The 24,617-nt window shown below is 41.3% G+C and overlaps 2 protein-coding genes across 3 annotated transcripts; both read right to left on the bottom strand.

Annotated features, from left to right (window-relative positions):
* Nucleotides 1-13,837, bottom strand: lin52 (lin-52 DREAM MuvB core complex component). The gene is made up of 6 exons (XM_034576945.1): nt 13,759-13,837; nt 11,427-11,501; nt 11,306-11,343; nt 11,091-11,157; nt 10,825-10,908; nt 1-1,433 (listed from the first exon to the last, which is right to left on the bottom strand). Exons 1-6 carry the CDS (start codon nt 13,775-13,777, stop codon nt 1,378-1,380), a joined length of 339 nt encoding a protein of 112 aa, XP_034432836.1. The 5' UTR covers nt 13,778-13,837; the 3' UTR covers nt 1-1,377.
* Nucleotides 13,838-15,227: 1,390 nt separating this feature from the next.
* On the bottom strand, nt 15,228-23,428 carry pomt2 (protein-O-mannosyltransferase 2). Of its 2 annotated transcripts, XM_034576906.1 has the most exons (22): nt 22,725-23,364; nt 22,549-22,633; nt 21,986-22,090; nt 21,754-21,862; nt 21,410-21,518; nt 20,876-21,035; nt 20,685-20,791; nt 20,499-20,581; nt 19,539-19,648; nt 19,370-19,436; nt 19,195-19,255; nt 18,994-19,072; nt 18,682-18,833; nt 18,147-18,238; nt 17,959-18,035; nt 17,777-17,848; nt 17,628-17,687; nt 17,430-17,535; nt 17,189-17,329; nt 16,418-16,529; nt 15,476-15,619; nt 15,228-15,304 (listed from the first exon to the last, which is right to left on the bottom strand). In XM_034576906.1, the coding sequence occupies exons 1-21, from the start codon at nt 23,015-23,017 to the stop codon at nt 15,514-15,516; spliced, it is 2,286 nt and encodes a 761-aa protein (XP_034432797.1). In that variant the 5' UTR covers nt 23,018-23,364; the 3' UTR covers nt 15,228-15,304; nt 15,476-15,513. The 2 variants fall into 2 exon arrangements, with proteins under 2 accessions (XP_034432797.1, XP_034432796.1); XM_034576905.1 differs by having other exon boundaries at nt 15,282-15,619; nt 22,725-23,428.
* Nucleotides 23,429-24,617: the final 1,189 nt, after the last annotated feature.

Below are 24,617 nucleotides of genomic sequence, written 5' to 3'. Positions count from 1 at the left end.
AAATAGCACACATAGAGAACTCCTTTCCAGAATATAAACGAGAGGGAATTTATGTGTTAAGTTGCTAAATAGAAAGTGGTACTTAACATATGGGGATTTTGTTACTTGTGATAATTGTGTAACAGAAACGTTATTATCATCATTATATAAACATTACAGCCTATATCCTTGTATAGGCCACCTCTGTTTGGCTATAGCTCAACTCTCTGTGCAGCTGGATTATCCTACACACTGTCCTGACTGCAGCTGTTAGCCTATTAAAGGTGATTTCTGGCCCCATGGTCCATGCTGTGTTCAAGACCCTCTGTCCCTGTCCCAGCACACACGGGGGCAGTAGGTGTTTCTGAAAGCTGAGGAATTGTGTAAATAATCCATATTTTTTTCAGAGGGGTGAGCCAGGGTCCGTGTGAGAGGCAGGGGGTGCAGCCACCGAGGCAATGGCGGCCTCTGTCCGTGTGAATCGGAAAGACGCTCGGGGGGCTTATTAAGAGGCCTGGGGAGAAGTGTAACTTGTTGGGAGCGAGCGACCAGAGCCTCAGCGACATCTCCAGCCGAGAACAGTCCGAGGCATTGTCCTACCTAATTATGGTGGATGGACTTCTTTTTGTTTCCCATTCGGCATGCCTGTCTGATTCCCTTTTTGCCCGGCCGCTAGCTCCGACGACGCTGAAGTGTGCTAATTAGAAAAGAAATGGTCCTAGTAATTATGTCAACTCTCATTAACGGCGACGACAATGAGCAATATTATTTTTGCGCAATGTTTTGTGTAGGTAGTGGGAGCCTGCTTCTAATGCTCATTAAATGGAAAACATGCCCTGGTAGTCGGGAGAGCACTCCCACGTCGGGGCTCCTTCCACGTCCACAGCCGGGGAGGTGCTGTTCTTTGTGGAGCGGCACAGGCATGAAGGTATGGCCCCAATTAAAGCTCCAAGTTAGCCTCATAAAAACGGCTGCATTATCAAAAATAGCTGCTTTGGCTGCAAGCTTCCGTCACCTTATGAAAGCCAACTTCTTTTCATGTTAAAACTTTATTCATACAACCTCACAAATTGCAAAAAAAAATTGTAAATCATGTTTAAAATAGAAATAAGAATAAATAGAGAAAATATAATCAAGGCAGGTCTACAAGCTACAGAGACGTTCTGTGAAAGGTAGTAAATCATTTGAAGTTTCCATTAAAAGGAAAGGCATCTATCTAGAGGAGGTGAACTGAGGAGTGTGGAGGGATGACGTCAGCGTTTAGCTGCAGTTCACTGTCTTAGAGTCTTTGTGGTAGAGGTCTGAACATGGTCAGATGATATCGCTAAACACAGATCTGATTCAGCTTGAAATCACAAATGTCCCGTCACTTGAAGAACAAAGAAGGAGAAGGATTTGTCACTTCTTGGGTCTCTCCAAGATGTTCAGGAACTTGCCCCTGGTCATTTCCCTCGCTGGAAAACAAGAAGACACAAAATCACATCGTCAGCATAAAGAGCTGCACAGGCTAAGAGACCAGTTTTAATCATTCCCTACTGGAGACTACTGGACGGATTACCATGCAACTTGGTGGAAGGATGTGGTATGGGTCTGGAAAGAACCCAATCAATTTTGGTGTGGATCCGATTTACGGAGCGGATCTAGGAATATTTTTTTCACTTTCTTTAACATTGTGTTTTTTCCCAATTTAGAAGAAATTGCCTGAAAAAATTCACGGTTCTAGATGAGTAACAAAAAACAGCTTATTTAGAGGCTGGATATTTATAAGTGTGTGAAGTCCGGTGCGGCTTGATTCAATTTAAGGGGACTGTTGGCCCTTGGCGGAGGTGCGCGATCTCCTGAGTGCTATACCAGTTCTTATTATTATGATCATAAGACTCCAGATCAGATAAGTTGGTAAAACCAGAACAAAGCCGTCAGCCTCACACGTCTGCCTGCAGCTCTAACCACGTCTGAACCAATGTTTAGTAATGCAAAGCATGTATTTAATATCTGCAGCCTCACGCTGGGAGGTAATTTATACAAACATCTGTTCATTCACGACATGGAAAACAACATAAAATGGAGACATAGCTACCACATAGTCTTGTGATTTGCTTGATTGGTATCTCAATGTAGTGAAGCTCAAGTACCCAGACCTACTGCATTAAACTGTGATTTGTGTCTTTGTCATGAGCGAAAAGGAGCAAAATGTCTCTGTTAACCTCAACATGCAATTATGGACTGTTTATAAAAAAGTGACTATTTAAAAAAAAGATTATTAATTTAATAAATATAATATCTTTGTTATAATCTTGATATTTTATAGTACTGTATTTTAAGTAGACATTCTTGTTTCTTTAATGAGTAGGAACCATTATTTGTCGGTTATACACAGTATACAAATGTCCTCACAGCTCCTTCTTCAGGAAACTGATGCTTGAAGTTGAAGATTCAGTTCATATAGCTTTATGAGATGAGACATCTTCTTAGCATCATTTACATACAAACTAATGCAAATGAGGGGATCAGTGAATTCATCACATCCACTTCATTTATGTCTTCTGCTGAGTATTCTTATATAATCATTGTATATATTTTTGTAAATGCACATTTAATTCTAGTCTTTATTTATTTTATTCTGTAAAAATGTCAATACTGTCAGTAGGATTATAAAAAAACTGCTGAACGGATTTCCTCAAAAATTGAGGATGGGACGAAGGGGCAGATCCAGGAATTCTTATAACACTGTCTTAAACAATTTGAGATAAGGTGAATTTTGGACATTTTCACAAATTTCTCAAAAGCAAATGTATGGATCTTCATGAAAAAATCTGACATATTTAGGGAACTGGTATTTATGAGTATGTGCAATTTGGTGCAGTTTCTATTTTTCTTTGAGACCAAATCACAAAACCTCTGAATTAATCTTACTTTACACAAAAATTACATAACTGACGTACTAGTATCTTTGATTTTGCTAATTTGATCTAACTTTACTCATTTTGCCACACACAGCTGACATCTGTGATGCCAATAAAACATATTGGTTAGGTTTTTGACATGTGTAAACAAAGCATAGAGGTAATTCCTTGTTGACAAGATGTCTGGGTGGGTTTCAGTCAACTAGGTGTTGCACAACTGTGTGAACTATATACCAACTCCCTGCAGAAGGCCCTTTGTGAAAATGAGAACTGAAAAGATTTCTCTGGGAGTGAAATCATTTCTAAGGCTTTTCTGTCAAAGTCAAACTGTCGTGTCACTGTGGAGACTGTGGGGAGTTTCCTGCAGTATCATCATAAACCCTGGAGAGCCACCTCCCAGGTACAGTAATTACTCTTTGTTAAAGATAAGAAGAGGATCAGCCTCTCGGCTCCACTACAGTCTTCATCAGCACCAAAGCTGGAATCACCTCAGCAACTTTATTTGGCTTTTAACTAACATGTACACCACACGAATATAACAGAGCAGCCGAGTGAGGACTGATTTCAAATGGGAATTAAAGTCATCTACCTAACGAAGCCTCTAAGAAGAATGTGATCAGGATCTCAACTGCTGAGAGTGTGTGCTGGTGTGAAGGGGGCCCCGCCTCCCCACGGCGGCTAATGAAAAAAGCTGGGTCAGTTAGTAATTTAGATGAGTCGCACAGTGTGGAATGATAATGGTGCATCTGGGCGTGGGGGCCACGTCACCTTGAGGTGTCCGTCATTAGGTTAAAGATGATGCTAATTGGAATGGGACGGATTCATTTTGCACTTTGCTGTCTCTTCAAATCACGCTAAACAAAGTCATCAGGGGATCCCTGCACATGCACGGGTGCGTCAGATTGAAATTAAGCCATCAAAATTAGGCGAGAGAAAGTAATTAAATTGAAATGACCCTAAAACCACAAGTGCCTTGATGCCATTTCATTATTAGGAGCAGGTATAGTAGGAACGGTATGAGCTAGCAGTTCATATTTTAGATTTTAAACGTGTCATCCTTCTCTGATTCTCTTGTTATTTATTCCTCCATCTCTTGATGAGCCCAAACTGTAAAACAGATCAAAGATGGCGGAGCCCTCTCCTCCTGAGACCCCTCAGCCCACCAAGCGTTTCATTAATTACGGCTCAGTTCAGCCTCACGCTACTCAGACAGAGACTCTTAGACCTGATATCATCTCATTAAAGACCCAATTAAATATAAATCACTGATCAATTTATTATGTCTCTCTTTTTATAAAAATACTAAATATATGGAAAAGTGATGTGACTGGCAAGTTGAGGATGGGGTCTGATTTTGGTGATGAGGCCAACCAAAATTTAAACATCAAGAAAGTTGTAACCATATATGCAAGACATGGTAAATAGTACATAGGTAGTGGGACCACTGAAAGAGAAACAACAGCCAAAGTCACAGACATTCGATTCAATGGCAACAATGGCTCTATTCTGTTCAAGTGTCTCAGGAAGCCACACCCTGTTTTTATATGCATTTTCAGTTTCAGTGACAAAGCCAAGAATTCAAAAAGTAAAAATGTCCTAAAACAAGTGCAATGAAAAGATATTCAGCAGCATGTGTAAATCACGTGACTTAAATGTCACTGAGGCTTCTAATCTACTGGAGAGATGAAGGAATGTTACAGACAAAACCATCTGATTTGTGTGGCTAGAAGAGGAGACTGGGACCTTCCTCAAATGAACATACAAAAAAACCCATAAACTACATATTTCTATCACATTTTCCACATTGTTTTTGTTTGAGGTTAGACTGGCGCTCTTTTAATTACATCATCGAATTGCAAACCATTTCCTCTGGAATAATTTAATGGTCCTGACTTGGAGAATTATTACCACCAACAGTTTTTCTCGATGCACCCAACTCCTAATGTTTTTAATAAGGGTACTGGATAGAAACAAGAATTAATTTGCATGATTATTTACCAATTATTTGGAAATTTGTTTTTAAAATTCACAAAATATTTGGATGAATGGCTACGTGACAGTGAGTTAGCATGCGAGACACTGATACTGAAATTTAGCTTTTATTCATTTACACCTGAGACGCGTTAAATGTCTTCAGTGAAAAATGCTAACAAGTCATAAAAATATCAAAATAAAAAATCTGAGGAAATATTGTGAGAATAAATAGATGATTTCAGAAGTGATTGTAACTTCTGTGTTATTAGTAAGTTATATTTATCAATAATTAATTTTGTGTTAACAAACAAGCTTAGCTTAGAGAGCCTCTAAATCACCCCCACTCCACACACCCCCACACACACACACACACACAGGCTTTGTCATACAACATGGCAGATCAATACTGATTAGAGGGACTTAGAGATTTGTTTAGTTGATTAGAAAGGTCAATTACTAATTTTGCACTAAGTTAATCAGCATCTTGTTACGGCTGCCATCCATACTAAATGACACCTTATGGATTCTGTGGGCCATTTCCTCACCCTGTTGATTTGTTGCTATCCTATTATCATTTAGCCGCGACTGGTGTGAGATTCCATCATCGTCTAACAAGTTCATTCAGTAAACAGCCACATTGTACTGCATATAGTGTTTTTACCTAAACCTGATATTCAGTGCTGCTTGTATTCCACTTTTTAATTTAAGGACATTTCCTTTTCGTGCATAAACAGACACAGTATAAAAAGAAACAGAAATTAGTCAGGTTATCATCAGGCTGAGGGATTATGGTCCAGATAGAGAGGCCACTATAGAGCAGATAACAGCGGAGCCGCCTGCTAAAGGTCTCTGCCTCCTGTAGCCCACACTCCCACATCATCAGCCCACTGATCCTCTGGATATAGATCTGCGTTTGATTACTGCTGCTAAGCTGTAACAGCAACAATGGAGATGAACTTATCTGAAGAAAAACTCACTCTAAAGCCCGAGCCTATTTGAATTTTTATAATTAAAGCCAACACTACAGGATATTCTGTGGTGCAAACCTTAATGTTACAGCGATTTTATTTTCAGCTCCAGGCCAGCAAATTATTTTCATTTGCCAAATCCCTGGTGGCTGAAATGTAAATGCAGAGGAAGGTAACATCTTACTTTCCCCTCGTTTACGGTGAGTGAGCTAGGTGTCATTGTCACAACCCGCCCCCAGGCCCCTACCCCACAACTCCCCTGTGTATAAAATGAGAGTAATCATCGCTCTGCCCCCCACCCACCTCCCCTCCCACACATGAGATGGCACGCTCCCAGTGAGCCGCTGGACCCCTGTTAGCTCCAAAGATAGATGAGCACCTGGGTTAACAGCAGTCCTGGCCCCCCGGCCGCGAATGCCCCGATTCACTTTCATTAAGAGTTAAGAGGACTTATCTGACCCTCACTGCCCATGTCCGAGTGCCGCTCAGCTATTACGGGCTGTAAGCTTTATTTAATGGATTTAACATCCACTTTCACTGCTCTCCTCCCCGGGGACGAGGGAGACACGGAGGATATGACACGCACACACAAACACACGAGCAAAGAAACACTTGGAGGCACACATATTCAGCATCCGCACCCCCCCTCCCACACCCAGACACCCCCGCCCTGCAACACATACACCTGACGCTCATGTTTGTGTTCAAAATTCAATTACCCACTTATTGATACTTCACAGGGATATTTAAGATGCAGACACGAGCTGTGATTTCCCAGGGGAGCCACTGGTTCCTCTTTATGTCCCAACCGAGAGGGCCCACCCCTCCTCGCCTCTTCCTCCCGCTCCTCCAATGCATTTTCGCCTGGTTGACACACCACACACACACACAAAAACAAACACATCTGCACCTCCCATCCCCTACCCCAGCCTATGGCTGTTCAAGAGGTGTCCTTATTAATAGGCAATCAGTCAAAAATCATTCATTAAAAAGCCTAAAAGGTTTTACACCCGGACTATGATTAGCTGGGAAAGAAAATCCAATGAATTCCTAATGCCTTTATGGAAATGAGGTGTCATTTCCGATCTGCTCAGGGAGGCGGCAAGCAGGCAGAACTAAGGAGCAGTGTTCGAGTGTGTGTATGAATGTGTGTATGTGTGTGTGTGTGTGTATTAAGCTCTGCCTCCCTCTTCTTTCACACTGCTCCGACACTGATCCTGGTTAAGATGTGGACAGGCTCTGTCAGATACAGCTGCAACCTGCTATACCGAGGAAGGAGATACTTCATGTCACGCTGCTGCAAAACGTGTTTGGTATGGCTCACATTTCTTTCAACAAAGACAATGACTATAAGTAGCAGCGGTATTACCAATCAACACATCCAATAATTTAAAATCTAGGCCACTTTGAAAGAACTAACCTCACCAGGTAACTGAATATTGAGATGATAAACACTGAGCCTCTGAACTGAACCATCCTCTTTCCTTGTCTCACTTTCCTTAAAAGGAAACACACAACACTGACATTCATCGCAGCTACGAGCCCACAGAGGACACAGGGGAGAGAGGTGAGAAGACGAGCACAGAGGAGTAGTAGAGGGTGGTGAGGAGGAGGAGGAGGAGGAGGGAGGAGGAGGAGGAAGGGTAGTAACGGCAGTGGTGGGGAGGCATCCCCTGTTCCTCATTCAGCGGCTGTCAGCTCAGGCACTTCATAACCGCCCGCTCCGCGGTCAGCCCGTCCTGATGGATTGATGGAGGCACATTAGCGCCAGTGGGGCCCAGTGAATGCAATCATATTCAGCAGCGGCATGCTTCTAATAGGCCGGAGATTGATCCTGAGGGTGAGGAGGAGGTGGTGGTGTTGAATGAGGGCCCATTAGGAGCTGTCAGTGCAGGGCAACCTTCAGCCTCACCTTCACATGGGGGGATTCAACAGGGGGTCAGCCTGGGTCTAAGCTGGGTGGCATCACGGACAGAGGACAGGGGCTCTGTGGTGCAATGGAGGTGACAACAGGTGGTCGTACACCCAGAATACACTGAGTGAAAATGTTTTATATCTGTTTTTCTGTTATCATAATGTGATGATATCACCTATTAAGTTTTTGCCTGGGTTTAAACGTGACACATTTACTCTGGTGTGTTTGTCCGTGGGCAAGACAATATATTGGTACCACTAAAGATGGAAAAATCGAGCTAAAGCTGCCTTCAGACATGCACTGAACTCAGAATCTTCCCCTGAAGTTATCTAGAGGGTGTATACATGAGTTTTTCCTGCCAGCCCTCTGGTAAAATGTCCAAAGAATCCACCGTGAGTGAGTGGGCATGTTGATGACATTTCTAACATGCGACAGTTGCCAAACTGAAAAATAACCCCAAAAAGAATACAAACATTTCAGGATGAAAAATGGGTGCCCTAGAGGACCGCTGTCAACTTGGAAAGATGAGATTCATGAGCTTTTGGATGTATGGGCCGACTCTGGTGTCGATGAGATGTAAATAATAATATGTGATTTCTGTAGCAGAATGTTTACGTCATGTCCTGCCTCCTGCTGCTCTACCCAGATGCCACTTGTCAACTGAACGCTTTGCAGATTTTGTTGACTATTGTTGTGAACACGTCTGACTGAGAGAATCTTCTGCTGTGTTCTTCTTATGTGAAAGACAAACTCTGCATCATGACTGGACAAATGGAGCCAGTTCATTGCAGAGTGGCAGCTTTCGCACTGTTAAATGCTCCCACCCATGACAATAACGGAATGTCATTTTAAACAATGGTGCATATCCTCTTTACGACCTAATCAATACCCAGTTAGTTTGTCCGACGCAGACACAGGTCACTTTAACTCTCAATTAAATACACTTTCCTACACCTTAACAGCTTAAGCAAACTTGTGAGTAAATGTTTTGGAATTTTCTACGATTGGTGACTGCAGCTAACTCGAGATACAGTAAAGACGACACTACAGACACTGTAAAACCTAAATTAACAACAGTCTTTCTTTATCAAAAGAGAATCCTAGGACAAGTGTTAAATGTAAACGTCACCTTGAGCCTACATGTGTGATAAAGCACCACCACCAGCTCCAGCAGCCATGTTACCAGCCGTCTCTATACCCGAGGCCCTCCAACTGAATCCCAGAGGAACACTCAGCTTTCAATTACCTCCAATAACAGCACTTATCAGAGTCTTCAGCTCTCCCCAGAGACCCCAGGCTTGATGCCGGCGCTCAGCGGCCCACGACAGGGGCATTCATCATGGGGCGGAGTAACAGCTGGGGCCCGGAGGAAGAGGCACGCGTCAGGCCCCTGTGGGACCAGAACAGGCCCGGCCAGCGTCACACAGCACATTATTGGGGGTGCTGGTGGGGAGGGGAAGTGGGCATAAGGGGGCGTCACATCCTCCCGTCACATCTATGTTAATACATGTGTGCAAACCGACGCATGTAGCAACATGTGCACAGTGCATGAGCTGCAGGAAAAAGCAGGAACCAGCATCAGTGCTGCTTTGGTGGATTCCAGCCACAGGGGAATGATGGTCTTTGAAATGTCTGTTTCAGGTCCTCACAGCAGTCGGGTGGGTGAGTTTTCCCAGCTTGATTGTGTTGTGCCCATTAACAAGCTCCCTCTTTAATGGTCCACATGTTGAAGGGGGAGGGGCAGTAAATCCTGTCCCCTGCCCTTCCTCTGCCCTGACTCCGCGGTGTCTCGTTTATGGGGAGTGAAGAGTGCACAAACATGATGAAAAAGTAGCCGAGATTTACAAGGCCTCCCATGACAGCCAGGAAAAGGAGAAAATTAAACCAGAGAGCATTAAACAGGCACCCATTACAGGGCTGCTCCGACACCAATAATAACCATCATTGTGTCCCATCATCCCGAGGTACACGACATGATTGCAAAGCCTGCGGACCTACACCTATGACAGCTAACATCTTCATACCAGTCAGATTACACTCCTCTCTGGGTTTAGAGTCATGCAGATTAGAGCCCTTCCCAACAAAATCACCTTGTGACTTCACGTCTATGCAAATACAACACATGATACACAATCTATAGATGCTTCCTGTAGCTTGTTAATATGCATTTAAGCTTTCCTGACTCCTGCAGTTTGTCTGTTTAGATATTTGTGCAACTCCTTTGCCTAAAATCTGGAGGATTTCTTTCGATAATTAAAAAGTTTCTACTTTTGCAAAACCCCAATTTTATCAAAACCCTTCCAAATGTATTTGACATAATTAGATTCATAAATACAATTTGTCTTCATGAAGTATGAGCAGTTAGTTTGTTATAAGCCAAAAGGGTTGGAGGCCACACTCCATTATTTCTACTGCTCTGTCTCTACATCAGGTCACTTTTGCCTTATACACATGGATTTAACTGATTTAACCTACATGTAAATTTATTTATACATCCACTCACAGTAAGGGGGCGGCTATACCACAATTCCTCACTGCTTGTGTGCTTTTTCACTGGAAAAATAAAAATAAATACCCATCTTTCTCTTGGGAAAATATGAGCACTTATCTACATCTCTCTAATCCACACTCCACAAGGATTATGACAATAGAGGTAGTGGGGACTGGATTAAAATCTAGAGTTTTGCCTCCATCAAATGCTGGAGCACTTGTTGTGTGGGCTCTTGTGGGGCATGACCCCATTTCTTACCTTTTCCTATTTAACAAGATTGACCCAAATCCATTATTTTAAGACCTCAAGGTAATTTTGTTTACACTGTTTGACAGGAGTGAAGAGTTGATTCTAAATTGCAAAGTTTTATTTTCTACATTTGACCTTTGCATAAAAAACACATAAGCTTGTGCAGTGAACGTGTTTGGGTTTTGAATGTGAAAGTGAAAATCCACCTGCTAGATACAGAAAGGATGTGAGCACCATCTAGTGGTGACTTGCAATGTTTAAAGACGCCATATATTTGGATCAAGCCAAACGCTTTTATAAACGTTGTCTGTGCTGTGAATGTGTGTGTGTTGCTCGTGTACTTACACTCCTCTAAGCCCAGCTGGTAAGCCAGGTTCTGAAGTCCTTTGACCTTCTCCATCAGGTTGGCTGTGGTCAGACTCCCCAGCTCTGCAGAGGCAGAACAGGACCAGTAATAAAATCTATATTTAACTAGTTTTAGCAAAGTGTTATCCCGTTTGACAGGATTATATCTGAATGCTGTTTCACTACAATCATCCTGTTTTTAACACCAACTGTTGCAGGTGTAGTGAAAATAACCACACATCTGTAAACAAAGTACAGGTACACACCTTTCAACATCTCAATGTCCTCACTCTCTAGCTCAGCCATCCACTTGGGAGGTGAGTTAGTGATGGGCTGAAACATAAGACACAGCAAAAGACTCAGCAGACGACTCACCAAAGATTTACACAGCAGGCTTATAGAATATTACAGTGTGTGTGTGTCGAGCCTATTGAATTATCTGGTTTGTAAATCAAAGCGAGTCATGGCGACTGTAACTCACGTTTTTACAAGATGCAGCAAATTCAGCAACGCCGGGCACTGTGTGCGAGATTACAGGATAATTAAACACAACATTTAAACAGAACTCCATAATAAGTGATGACACAAGAGGGTAAACTTACACTGTTCTGGCCACAGGTCTGGTGACGCTCTGTCCAACTTCTCAAAACTCAGCAAAGACGACTCAAAGTCGTCACCTAAAAACACAATGAGGGCAGAGCAGTGGTGGAGCAGTTAACGCTGTTCAGCAAGAAGGTTTTTTGGTTCTGTTTGACTGGAGACTTAAAGTTGACCGTGTGTGTGAATATCAGTGTAAATGTTTGTCTCTGTATGTTGGCCCTGCGATACACTGATGACCTGTCTAGGGCGAATTCCACCACTAGCCAAATTAAGATGTCACAAGTTAAACCAATATACTTATGCAAGAAAGTATATTTGTTTAGCATTAGTTAGTGTTATCGCAATTGTGTTTAAAAAGTGTTTAACCTTTAGCTGGCCAAAGGTTATAGGTCATGTTATATATGCAGGTTTAAATAAGAGTTGATACAATTATCTATGCAAATGTTTCAAAAGTGACACATGCTAACATCATATTTCATATTCATTGTGTACATTCTGTTTCTGTAGAGTACAGCTATTTATAGACAAGTTTTGAACAGTGTGACGATGCTACAACAAGCCTCACCGATAATAAACTGAATAAACTCACAACATAAGGTTTTGGACACTTCAATTCTCTTTACATGTGTTGTGTTACTGTATGATATTTCATGTTTACAGTTGATTAACGGACCAATTCGGATGTATCAGCAGCTTTTTTAGGAATTACATTTTCCATGAAACATTTGCTGTTTCCAGCCTCTCAGATGTGACGCTTTGATGCTTTTTCTTGTTGTGTGTTACGGTAAACTGAATATCTTAGGTTTTGGACTGTTGGTCGGAAAAAAGATCTGAAGGAATCACCTCAGGATGTAGGAAAGTACAACTATTATAACTACTATCAACACAGTTTATAGAGAAAACAGTTAACTGGTATTCAAAGATGGATAATATACAGCAAAACATAGCTATAAAATGTGCACATAAAAAACATACAAAACTCACAGGACATGTGTATTGAAATGGTCAAAATATTGGAGGTAAAAATAAATATATATATAAAGCTAAATGTTCACAGACACAATTTACAAATTATACATTTATAATGTGCCCTAGAACACACACACTACAATATATTATATATAATATATATATGATTCATCTATTGCAATACATCAGCTCTGCCATAAATTCTACCTACATGGAAGTTCATAAAGTTTAGTTTTTGTTGGCATTGTCAAAAATGTATGAATAATTACTCATATGTTTAGTCCACTTCAGCACCATCACTATGATACTCGATAGTGAAAGTTATATATATATATATATATATATATATATTGATTATCAATTCTTCGTTTTAGGATCTGCAGGTTTTTTTGTCATTTGTAGTGGTAAACTAAACATCTTTGGGTTTTGGACAAATCAAGACATCTGAAAGTGGGGCTGGGCAATAACATGATATCAATAAACCACCATAATTTTGATCAATAGCAATAAAAGTTCAATGTACATCAATATAATATGTAGTAATTGATCTACATCAGATTTGTTTAAAACCACAAACTTCACTCAGAAGCAAAAATATGTCTTTAGACTTAAAATAACAATATCACATTTATCCTGATAACATCTTGACATATTCTTTGGCCAAATAGTCCAGAAGTATTGGAAAGCATCACTTCAGTTTTTTCTTCAACAACAATCAATTAACCGATTAATAGTAAAAAAACAACAACAATGGGCAGATTATTCAATGATAATCAGGGGTTGGTTGCTTCCCTAAAACACACAGACCTGAACATTACACACATCAGAGGAGGCCTTTAGAGCACAACATTCATATTAAACTATATTTTGTGTGCAGCACACATTTGTGTGCAGGTATAAGTGTGAACTGAGTGTGGACAGTTCACTTCACTGTTAAACCAGCGTACAAGCTGCTGTGAATACAACGTTACGTCCGAGGTGAGACGTGAGAAATAAAACAACAACTACAGTAAAGTGTGTGAAGTGTGTCGGTGCTGTGACTTGACAGTGAATCTGTCACAGACACAGACAGACACAGACAGACACAGACACACAGACACACACACACACACACACACACACAGAGGTGATGGAGCCTCAAACAGCAGCTCTGTGTGTTTACTGTGAATCTAACCTTACTGTTGTGCTTCCTGTGAGCTAGCGATTAAAACACCAGCAGACGGTAATAATACAGCTAAACACGTTTCTTCTGTCGTCTCCACGTGTACATGTGAAGCAGCGGAGGAGAAGTTAACAGTTTAACGCTGAATAACGTCGAAATGACGGTTTAAACACAGCGCAGCTGGGAAGAGAATTAGAATTTACCTCCATTTGGAGACGCCATCTTCAGAATGCGCACGTGATCGACGACAGCCAATCACAACGGCCGCACTCGGAGTCGACGTGTTCCCGGTGTAATTCAAAAACACGCCACCAGGGGCCTGACGTCAAGTGAAGAGAGCTAGAAAATATACGTTAGTGATGCAGTCACAGCCCACGTTATTTACGTTACGTACGTACGTTGTGTACCCCCCCAAGTTTGTTCTCAGTAAAACTGCACTGGTTCAATAATGGTTAGAATATTAAATATTGACTCTAATATAAACAATAATAATACTAATAATGATATTAACGTCAACAATGACATCTGCAATATAATAACAATGTACAGAAAGTAAAGTTAATTCAGTTTATCATCAAATTATTTAAATTACTTTATTATATATATGACTTTATTTTTATTATTTACCAACTTAGGTTTAAGTCACAGTCTGCTTCAGATAGATAAAAGAACACAGTAAAAGCAATGATAATCAATAAATGTGTACAACATTGGGACAGTGAAACAATACAAATACATAGTTTCAAACACTTCAGAGAGACAAAGGGAAGTTTGAATAAAAAATGTTGCAGGGTAAAGCTGTTACTTAAACTGATGGACGTTGGTATCTGGTTATATTATGGTCTAAAGTGAATATAAGCCGTTATGAAGGGTTGTGTTGTGTGTGTGGGTGCAGCAGGTAAAGACAATTATTGAGAGGGGGTCCAGTAAATAAATGACCCTGATGCAGACACAACAAATTCATTTTGACAGCATGTAGCTATATTTGGTGAGACAGGTCAAGGGTCATGAATAAAAGCCCTGTGCCAGACCATAAAAGAAACATCATGGACTGTAAAACACTGCAACAAATGACCCCAACTGAACCCCAAGGTGTTGGGGACATGGACCCAGGTCTGACCAGTCTGTATCGGGCCTGCCTCTGGAGAGGGTGTCTTGTGGTTGAAAGGATGGAACACTTGAAGATGCTGACGTACACAACTGATGACATTTCCCTAATATGCTGTACACTGCTGGTCGCCAACATCTGCTGCTGGTTGAAAACTTATCATCAAACTAGTGCTGAAGACTTTTTAACGTACAAGGGATTTTCCCCATCTTGTCCTATGTTCTAAAAAAAAAAAGTAGTGGATGTCAATGTAGACAAGTGGAGCCTTAGGTGAAATCTTGATATCAGCATTAAAAAGCATAGACTACAAGAATACTATAGTTTATTGATCACACCGAAAAGGTACACAACACTGAGCAGTATTCTTGTAGTGTCATATAAACAGCTGTTACTGGACAAGTACAAAAAGTAACAGTCACTAAAATCAACACAACCCCAAAAATAGTGTCTGACAGACAATAACTATGTAATAAAGTGTTTTTGAAACTGAGCAGCATTTATAAATCAGATTTTCTTTCACTAGCTCCTTTCAGGCACTTGAGCTTATTATCTGATGTAAGCTGTGTTGTGAGTCAAGGCAGCTCGGTGATGATCCTCCACAACACTCTGGTTCTCTTATTGCACTGATTCAAGTCCGTCTTCTCCACCTTTCTTTATACTACAATACTTGGAGATGTTGACACGCATAAATACTTACAACAGGTATAGCAGTGTGTCAAGTCAGTACCTTATGTAAATTAAAGACCATATAAAAAAACATGAACGTGAAAGACATGAATAAGTCCTTCATATTCAAAACAGTTGTTACACATCCCATCATTTGTGTGTTGTTGTTGTTGTGCAGAGCTGCCTAGAACTCCCAGGAGTCCATCCACTTGAGGCCGGTCATGGCGCTGCCCGGCTCGTGTGCCAGAGGACCCGTCATGCCATAGGAGAGTGGATGGAACAGGTAGAAACTACAAGACAGGGAATGTGACACTGTAATTTAAGATCATTACATTGAGGTCAATGCTTTGTTAAATGAGTTAGATAAAACATAATATTGATCCTGCTCTCATGTGTGTACAGTAAATATGAAGCTACAACAAGGAGACAGATGAATCAGGATAAACATTGGAGGAGTCCAAAAACAGGTAAAAGCTGAAAAGAATCCATAACCAAATCTAACCAATTAACAAGTTATATATTGTTAGTTATGAATGAAATGAAATGAAATATAATATAATGAGACTTCCTGTGACCTTGAATAAAATGGGGGATTTCTCTTGGTTTGAATATTGTTGGAAACATTTTGAATAAATTAAGTACACAAGTCAACAAAATATATAACAAGTGTCAAGTCATTTTTAGACTTTTTTTTATGAAGAGTTTTTATATATTATACCTTTAATTACTGAGTTTTATATGGTACAGGTAGATTTTACTTTTACTTTAAATAGAGCCAGGCTACCTGTTTCCTTCTGCTTCCTGTTTCTCTGCTAAACTAAGCTAGCCACCTGCAAGCTTTAGTTTGAAAATGCATGGGTATCAGTCTTTTCATCCAAATGCCACCAAATCCTCGTATTTCCAAGAAAATCGAATCAACTGCATCAATGGTTACATTTTGCATTTCGGAACTAAGAAGGGCAAATGGGTTTAAAAAGCAGCTGTATCATCCCAACAACACATAAGGATGATACAACATTTATGACATCATAAGAATGGACTACAATAAAAATCGTCCTTCACAATAATTACTCTCCTTTTTGCCTCACCTGTAAAGAACAGTAAACAGGAACACCATCTGGCCGCCTCTCTGTAGCCAATGAGAATAAGGTGGACGGAGCAGCAGGTCAGTGTTTTCTAACAGGACGTCAAGTGTAACTCCTAAGAGAAAGAAACAGAATGATTAAACCAGAACGATATCATCACCGTGACAACGTCTTTGTATAAATACAAGTTAGAAATAAAGAATTGAAGGAAAACAATAGGAAAGCAGTTTGAAGATCACACAACATTATGGCAGAAATATGAGAGTAAAAATGTTAGAGATGAGAGAAAGGTAAAATTAAATACCATGAGATAAAATGTAGGTGTAGACGAAATAAAAACTATTTGTTCACATTTCAGTTAATCTGCATCATTAAAACGAGCCATGAGAAGTTACTGTTAGCAACTGTACCAAAATGTTTACCCACAACTATCACTGGATGAATGTGACACTGATAAATCTTAAAAACCTGAAAGTCCTCAGTAAGTTTTTCTGTGATTTATAAAAGTACATTCACAAACAAGGGTATAATGATATCCTGAGACAGTTTAAGTCACCCTGAATCTAAAAATAATTGTATCAGGTCTGTGTGTTTGACTGAGACTGAAAACTATTTGCATAAAAAATTTGTCGTGTCTTGATTAATCTCATCCAGCTTTTTGCTTCTAGTCTCTTCCCCTGCAGTGATACTTCAAATCTTGCTCCCAGTATGAAAACATCTGCTGGGTATGATGGAGAGGAATTTTGGGCAAAATGCAGTGGTGGGATTAGATACCTGTTAGCATGCTGCTGAAGAGCATGGCAGGGAAGTAGTGGTGATAGTAGAGGACGCGGCCCATAGTGTAGAAAGGTGCATAGTGAAGAATCCAACCGAGGAGAAGAAGGCCTCCTCCTCTCTTAAGAACATGAGAGTGCTCTGAAACACAGAGACGAGAACAGATCATTTACTTCCTGTTGAAATAAAGTGTTTAAATGAATTATCTGCTGCTACAATCCTGCTCTGTCAATAATTATACCCATTCTTTTTTGGTCCAGTGTGAAACCTCTTTGGAGGGCTACAGACGCCACCACCACCATGACCAGATACATGCCCAAACTGGCCAGGTTCATCCACCAGATCACCTGAAAAAAGGATTTAACCATGAGGATTTTAATGTGCATTGATCAGACAGGGGCAACAACATGAGGGAGAAGAGACGAGCTTTAAGACTCACAGGGTTCCCCAGGAGGTAAACGCGATACTCGGTGTCATTCACCCCTGAAAACCTCAGTCCCTTCACAGAAATAAACCCAGAACATCTGTGGTTAAAACAGTGAAGTACTTAATTTGAATTTAGTCAAATATAAACCTTATTCACTTCACCTGGTAGTTGATGGGCCAATGCCAGGGTTTAGAGGTCATCTCATTGTCTTTGGGTTTCAAGCCACTGTTGCCCTGAAAACAACAGGTATTTATTTTATTATTTATTTTTTCGTTTTTCAATACATAGTTTTTTGACAAAACATGTTCTTTAAGCACAGATTGATTTTCTAAAGGTTTCTTACTCTGATCATAACAATATGAGACTCCAGTAAGATCTCCAGGAAATGGGGCTTCAGCACAGACAGACTGATGTTGGGCACTGCAGTCAAAACATAAAGAGGTAAATATGTTGGTTCGTGCGTGATATTTTTATGTGTGTGATATAAGTATGTAAAAATTATGAAGGAGCACAAGTGACATGTTCATGTACATTTTGGATTGATGTGATCTTCAATGTTCCACTGAGAGCTCGGAGTTTCCTTCAGGTAGGGGCTGCAGGTCACCTCCACCTGTTCCCAGCCCCTGAATGGAGACAAAACTTTTAAAACGATTTGACTCGTCCACTCACACTAAAGAATATTGTACAGAGGAAGGGGAAGTTAAAGGGGGATTCCAATATTTTTCAACCTAGGCCACGTGTCTATAAATGTGGGAGTGTAAATTAATGGTTCTAACCAAAACCTTTGGAAGCAGATTGTCTCTTCTGGCAGCCGTGACATGGCAGCTGTGATTACGCTGTAATCTTATGCGGCAATAGCGACAAACTCCTCTCTCCAACTCTCCCTCTCATTCATTTCCATCTCCGTCTTCCTAAGTCAAACGAGACTTCGCTTTTATCTACTGGACCGATTCTAAAAGTTTTTGTAAGTACTTTTCATTTACACACCCACAAATATAAACATAGGGCACAGGTTGACAAATAACAGAATTCCCCTTTAAGTCAGAGCAGAGGTAATTGCTTTTACCACTTGGGAAGAGTCTTGCCAGAGGAGTAAAGAACGCAACCGGTGGCTCGGTGCAGAAAGCGGACTTTGCTGCGCAGCACCTTCACCAGGTCGCCCTTTCGACCTCCACACACCTCCACCTGCCACAGGTCATTGGCGTCTCCTGTGGAGTTCTACAAACAGAGCACAGATTCAGTTGTGTGTTAGACCCACACATATCAAAATCACAATCTGATATTATGATGTTACACTATAGTTTTGAAGCTGTCAATCTTCCTCTAAAATTCCATTTGAAGATGTGTCTCTCTTTCTCTCTTGTTGGGTTGTACTCACTATTCCATAGCCTGTAACCTGGAAGTGTTTCTTGGTCAGAGGGGCCTCATGGAGGTGACTATGAAGGTTACGAGTTGTTCTGAAGGAGTGAAAAACAAACAAACAAACAAACAAACAAACAAACAAAAACGTAATAAAACACAGGAGGAGATTAATCATTTACAGGGATTAAGTGTAACATTTCTTTCGTGTTACACATACTCTTTGTGCTCCAACCGAATGATGTCACCATGACGAACCAGATCAGGGATCCCAGATTGAGCTTAATGAGGATAAACAAAAGAGAATAACAATGAGAGGCTTATACATGACTTCATTATGATTTAAATGAATGTTATTTGTTTCTCTAAACAGTAAATCAACCCCATCTTCTCACATTCGTTATGATCCTGCCTGTGAACGAGCCACAGATTGTTGTAGTCCTTGTGAAGATAGGCCGTCACCTGGAAGAATAAAGAATCTTTTAGAATAAACAAAAAGCATCATGGGTATCGGCGTGTTTAATTATGTTTGTGAATGTGTCACAGCTGAACCTGTATCCTGACCTGCTGCTGCTTAGCCCCCACTCCCTCTGGGTACAAGTGCCAGTGAGAGTGCAAATAGCCTCCAGCAATACGGAGGTTTTTCACAGTAATGGTGGAGCCGTATGCGAGATCTACAGAAACACAAAAAAGAAAGAGGAAAACATCATTAAAACATGTGGCACAAGTACAGTTCATGTAAAATGCCATTTTACAGTGGCAAGGGAAGCCGACACCAGCCTGGTATGGGACCGAGCATAAGATGAACAGTCAGCCTCAATAATACCTGATATGCGACTTAAGATGCTTTCAGACATGTACTGAAGCCTAGACTTTCTACTGACATTTTGTGGAAGAGCTGTATGTGAGAATGCAAATGTGAAAGTCAGTTGCTCCAGACAGTTTCCCGAACCTTTCCTACTCGCCCCCTGGTAAAATATCTGGCAATGAGTGACGAGTGAGCCCGGGTGAGAATTCAGCAGGAAAACGTCCCCAATATTCCAGAGCATTATGATGATATTTCCAACATATGACGGACGCAAAAGTAAAAAAATAAAAAGATTACAAATATCTCAGGATGAATTATGTACAAGACACCAACCGGGATGTCAGTTTGGAAAGACAGTGAGATTCAAAAGCTTTTGGCGATAAAGGCTGACGCTAGTGTTGATGTGCTGTACACAAAAACAATTGTGTTCCGCACTGACATTTTGACATCATGTTCTGCCTCCTACGTGCTCTTTCCAGGCACCACCCCTCACCTGAATGTTCTTGACATTTTCCTGTTATTGCGAAAGTGTCTGACCCAGATAATCTCCTTCTTTCATGACTGAAAACAGGTTTAGTAAAGCAAACTCTTGAGCCCATCTGGCTTTTATCATCAATACTAACAGAAATCAAACATTTGTCTCTGATCTCATTAGTGTTTCAGTAAACAGTGCTGCAGCTACATGTGGTTTTTAGCCACACGTGTTTGGGACTCACACTCGGGCATGGAGGCGTTGTGCAGGTTGTTCCCGATTAGACGAGACTGGAAGGCAGAACTGAAGAAACCATCTCCCGGTCCACTGGTGAGAGGGAACAATCATGACCACCAAAATAATGCAGGGGATGTCATCTGTGCGCTGAGCAGGGATCACACTGTATCTGTTATACAACAATCAGACTCACCTTTTGTTCAGCACAACAAAGTGGATGGCAAATATTGTAACATAGAGGAAGAGAGGAAGTAGGATGAGCCCGAAAACACGAGCCAGGAAGTGCTTTGCAATGTTGACCTGGAGACATAAAAAAAGAACACTGATGAGCTTCAAGCAGTATTTATCAACACTAACAGAATATAAAAACATGTTGTCATTTACCAGTGAGAGGTTGAGGTCTCCAAGAAGTCTCCAGATGTCACTGACTGTGTTCAGACCAACCAGGAGGATGACGAACAGACCCACAAACTTCACCCCCAAAGCCCCAGCAAGGTTTACACCAGTCAGTACCAGCCACAGCCACCAGGAGGCAGTAAAAGGCCTGAGAGCAACAGCCACCAGGAGTATTTAATGATGACCATTCAACATTATGAAAAAGAAAGATTTGTTCCTATCAGAATATACTGGTGTTACTTTAAGATTGTAGTTACAACTGATGTATCAAAAGCAGCATCAATTTATTAATCCACAAAAATAAAGATAGAAGTCCATCTTACTGCAATAGTCCAACATTTTAAAGTGTTTTACATGTGATTATTTTATGAAAAGTAAAATTAATTGATGATTAACAAATTTAAATGATCCAGAAATAATCAAAATAATCTCCCACTCGTTAACTGTTGACCAGCGACTAGTTTTCGACAATGCACAAGACAAGATAGAAAACTAAAACCAAAGCTCTATTGGATTTCCTACCTGTGTCTCTGCTGGTTGAACTTGACCATGCTCAGCACTGCAGCCATGATGAAGAACAGGAGTATTGGGTCCAACAGGATGTACTGGGAGATGGTGAGTGAGCCAGTGTCTGTCAGGATGGTGACATGAAGCACAAATTCATGCTCCTTCAACAACAGGACATATACATGCTGCTGGACTTCTCAATACGCAGAGTGATTCAACATTTTTCTTAAGTTACAAGACACTTAAAATATTCATCACAAAAGTGTTCGATAAAATGAAATGAACACAATGAGGTCTTTATCGACTATTTGCCAAAATGTGTACATGCTACAGGCCGTCTCCTTCAGATCAATACCCACCAAATATGAGCAGAGCGGCAGTGATGAGAGCTGCAGTGTGAGACTGAGACAACTCCAGCACTGTGAGGTAGGCAAAGATCGGGAGGAAGGAACCCAACACAGCACAGAACTGCGAGAGAAGGAGGAAGGACAGGACACATTAGCACTTAAAGCTCATGTATATATTCAAACAGCATTGTTAGTAGATTAGAAAAGATACGTTTTTTTTAGTGTGGAAACTAAAGATGCATACCGCTCTCATCCCTGCGTAGTTGTGGTGTTCGTATTTATCTCCAGGCTTTATGAAAGGAAAGGTGCCATCATAGCCGCTCATGTAACCAGCGAGTCCAATCAGCATCTAGGAAACAGTAAAGGAGGATAAACAACTTGGCCAATCCAAACTTTTTCCTTGATGGAGCAATAACTCTTTTAGTCAGTAACAAATTTATATCTAAAAACATTTGTTGTCTCTTTCTAATGTTATGATTAGGTGGGTATAAACCTGTATGAGAAACTTGTGGTCTAAAGGTCTTCGTGTGGACGATACTTCCTCAACCGCTTCCCAGAATTCCTCTACTCGAGTACAGTGCCAATACATTTTCACACTTTATACAGGTATAGCATCTTTATATTTAAGTGTTTTTCAGCCAATTGTGCAGCAGGAATTTAAGGCGTGTGTTATTAGTTTTTGTGTTTGTGACCTCTCTCAATCTTCCGTGGCGATACCTGTAAATCTCTACCTGGTTTTGCTGCGTTCTGATGAAGCCAACATGTGATGTGTTATATTTACACCTGAGGATTATTCTGCTGTCTTACTTTTCCAAGAGGAGGATGGACATCAAAGAAGAAGGTCCTGTTGATGTAGTAGCTGCCCATCTTTCCAAAGTGCGTCTCATCCCAGCTGAAAACACACAAAAAACACATCAGTGTGTTTACAAACATTACAAAGCTTTAAAACCTGGAATCATGTGGGTGTGTTCACTCTGTCTCACCACACGTGGGGGGGCTCTGATATGTTGTGCAGACGTGTGGAGAAGGACAGACCCACCACCACCAGCAGCAGCAGCAGCTGTCTGCCTGCAGCCCCATCACCGGAGCCTCCTCTGGGTGAGAGGCGGACAGACGTCCCGTTAGAGGAGTGGGTGTCCCCTCCTGAGGAGGGTCCGGCAGGGTGACGGGGCGAGTCCTCTGTCACAGACCCGGAGGAGGCGACTGTTCTCCTGTTCCTCAGTGTGGACGTGTCCCCTGTTTGCTTCCACTGCGAGATGCATTCTTCTGTTGCCATGAGGAAACTAAACCTGGGATAAAAATGACCAGAGACACCTCGCTTCCAGGCCAGGTGACGTGTAGCTAATGCTAATTATGCTAGCAGGACAAGCAGCCCTCATTTAGCTTAGACATTAATAATATTTAATAAACCTTCCCCACTGCACAAAATCATCATCCACTGTGTTAGTCACACTGTCGCTGAGCCACCGGGACGTTTCCATCAATAACTCACTCAACATGGCGTCTAAGTTTCCACCCAAACATCCAGTCCGGTGTAAAAACAGTTATCACCCTGCTGACCCTCCGCCACCTCTTCACTTGCTATTCTTCAAACGTTTACGTTAGCAGCGCAGCCGGCGCACGAGAGCTCGGCTCCACGGAGCGCGTAGGAAGCGAGGGGGCTTCTGGGAGATTCCACACGGATACACTCAGGCTGTGGTCGGCATCCCGTCGATCGCGATCTATTGGTCGACCTCTCAGTCTTCACTGTCGATCCCTGAAACTCTCTGGAATCACTGGCTGCGGTTGCACCGCAGATCAGCTGTGTGTCGGTTGTCTGTGTGTCGGTTGTCTGTTTTTCACACGCGCTGTGTGTCCGCTACTGGCGGCGGAGCAGCAGGTTTATCTCCTGCATTTCCTTCAACACAAGTCGGCTTATGTACTAAACTAAATGTCAGGACTCTACGGTATGAAGACGCGCATCTTCCGGCCTGTCGATAACAATCAAAGCCCCGTTGGAACCTCAGAACATATTAATGGTTTCAGAAAGTGACACGCTGGAGTGCTTTTAATTTGAAACGGGTTCGGGAAGTGTTGTAAATACGTTAGTGCCATAGACAGATACACATTGTGTTTCATAGCAGAATAAACAGAGAAAATGATCTTTCACCTGAGTTTTAATGTTTATGTGTTGAATTTGTCACAAACATAAATGGTTGCAACACTTTCTGTATGTGTTTCGAAATAACAGCACACCAGCGTTTCTGTTGACGGAATCCATCCTTTTGTTTAAATAGGTGGTTTTACTGTGGAATATTTGCAGGAGTGGAGGATGCATGGCTTCATACTCTATAGTACCGGTATTTATTTGAGTACACAGGACTACTTTCATACAAGGAAATATATGGCCATATATGGTCTTATATGTAAAAACATTGTGCTGCAGTAGCAGCTCCTCTGCATAACATATTGTTGAACAGATGTTAATATGAATTGATATTAATGTGAATATTGTGCATTGAATAGATAAAGTTGCATGACTGCCTCTCTTCGTGTATATTTATGCTCGTACATTCAGCCTTTAACAGAAATTGCAAAATATTATGAATATCACCCTCCTAAGTGGGTTTCTTGGAAGATATCAGGGTGGTAGATCTCGGCTTACGTTTGGAATTATAAAGTGATCTTGGGCTCAAAAAGGTTGGTGACCACTGCACTAAGGTGTACACGTTTCCCAGAATCCCTCTGGAGTCTCCCCCGGTTAGCCAATGGGAAAAAAGCAGCTGGAAAAGAGACGAACCCAAGGACGCTGTGTGGTTCGATTTGGCCACTAGAGGGAGATGTGGTATAATAAATCACGTGTTGTTTCCCCCCTGTTTGTGTCTGATGTGAGTTTT

This window comes from Hippoglossus hippoglossus, chromosome 22 (genome assembly GCF_009819705.1).
Source record: "Hippoglossus hippoglossus isolate fHipHip1 chromosome 22, fHipHip1.pri, whole genome shotgun sequence".
NCBI classification, from domain to species: domain Eukaryota; kingdom Metazoa; phylum Chordata; class Actinopteri; order Pleuronectiformes; family Pleuronectidae; genus Hippoglossus; species Hippoglossus hippoglossus.
This window is presented reverse-complemented; position numbering and strand designations above follow the sequence as displayed.

Bases quoted from the DNA above. Each gene is read 5' to 3' on its own strand.
- lin52 (XM_034576945.1), bottom strand. The intron at 11,344-11,426 runs GTAAGTTTACCC...TCTCGCACACAG, and splicing joins AGACCTGTGGCCAGAACAGT to TGCCCGGCGTTGCTGAATTT. The intron at 11,158-11,305 runs GTGAGTTACAGT...CTTATGTTTCAG, and splicing joins TTGCTGCATCTTGTAAAAAC to CCCATCACTAACTCACCTCC.
- pomt2 (XM_034576905.1), bottom strand. From the start codon at position 23,017: ATGGCAACAGAAGAATGCATCTCGCAGTGGAAGCAAACAGGGGACACG. The intron at 19,437-19,538 runs GTCAGGATACAG...TTATTCTTCCAG, and splicing joins TGGGGGCTAAGCAGCAGCAG to GTGACGGCCTATCTTCACAA. The intron at 17,849-17,958 runs GTAAGAAACCTT...TGTTGTTTTCAG, and splicing joins CTCATATTGTTATGATCAGA to GGCAACAGTGGCTTGAAACC.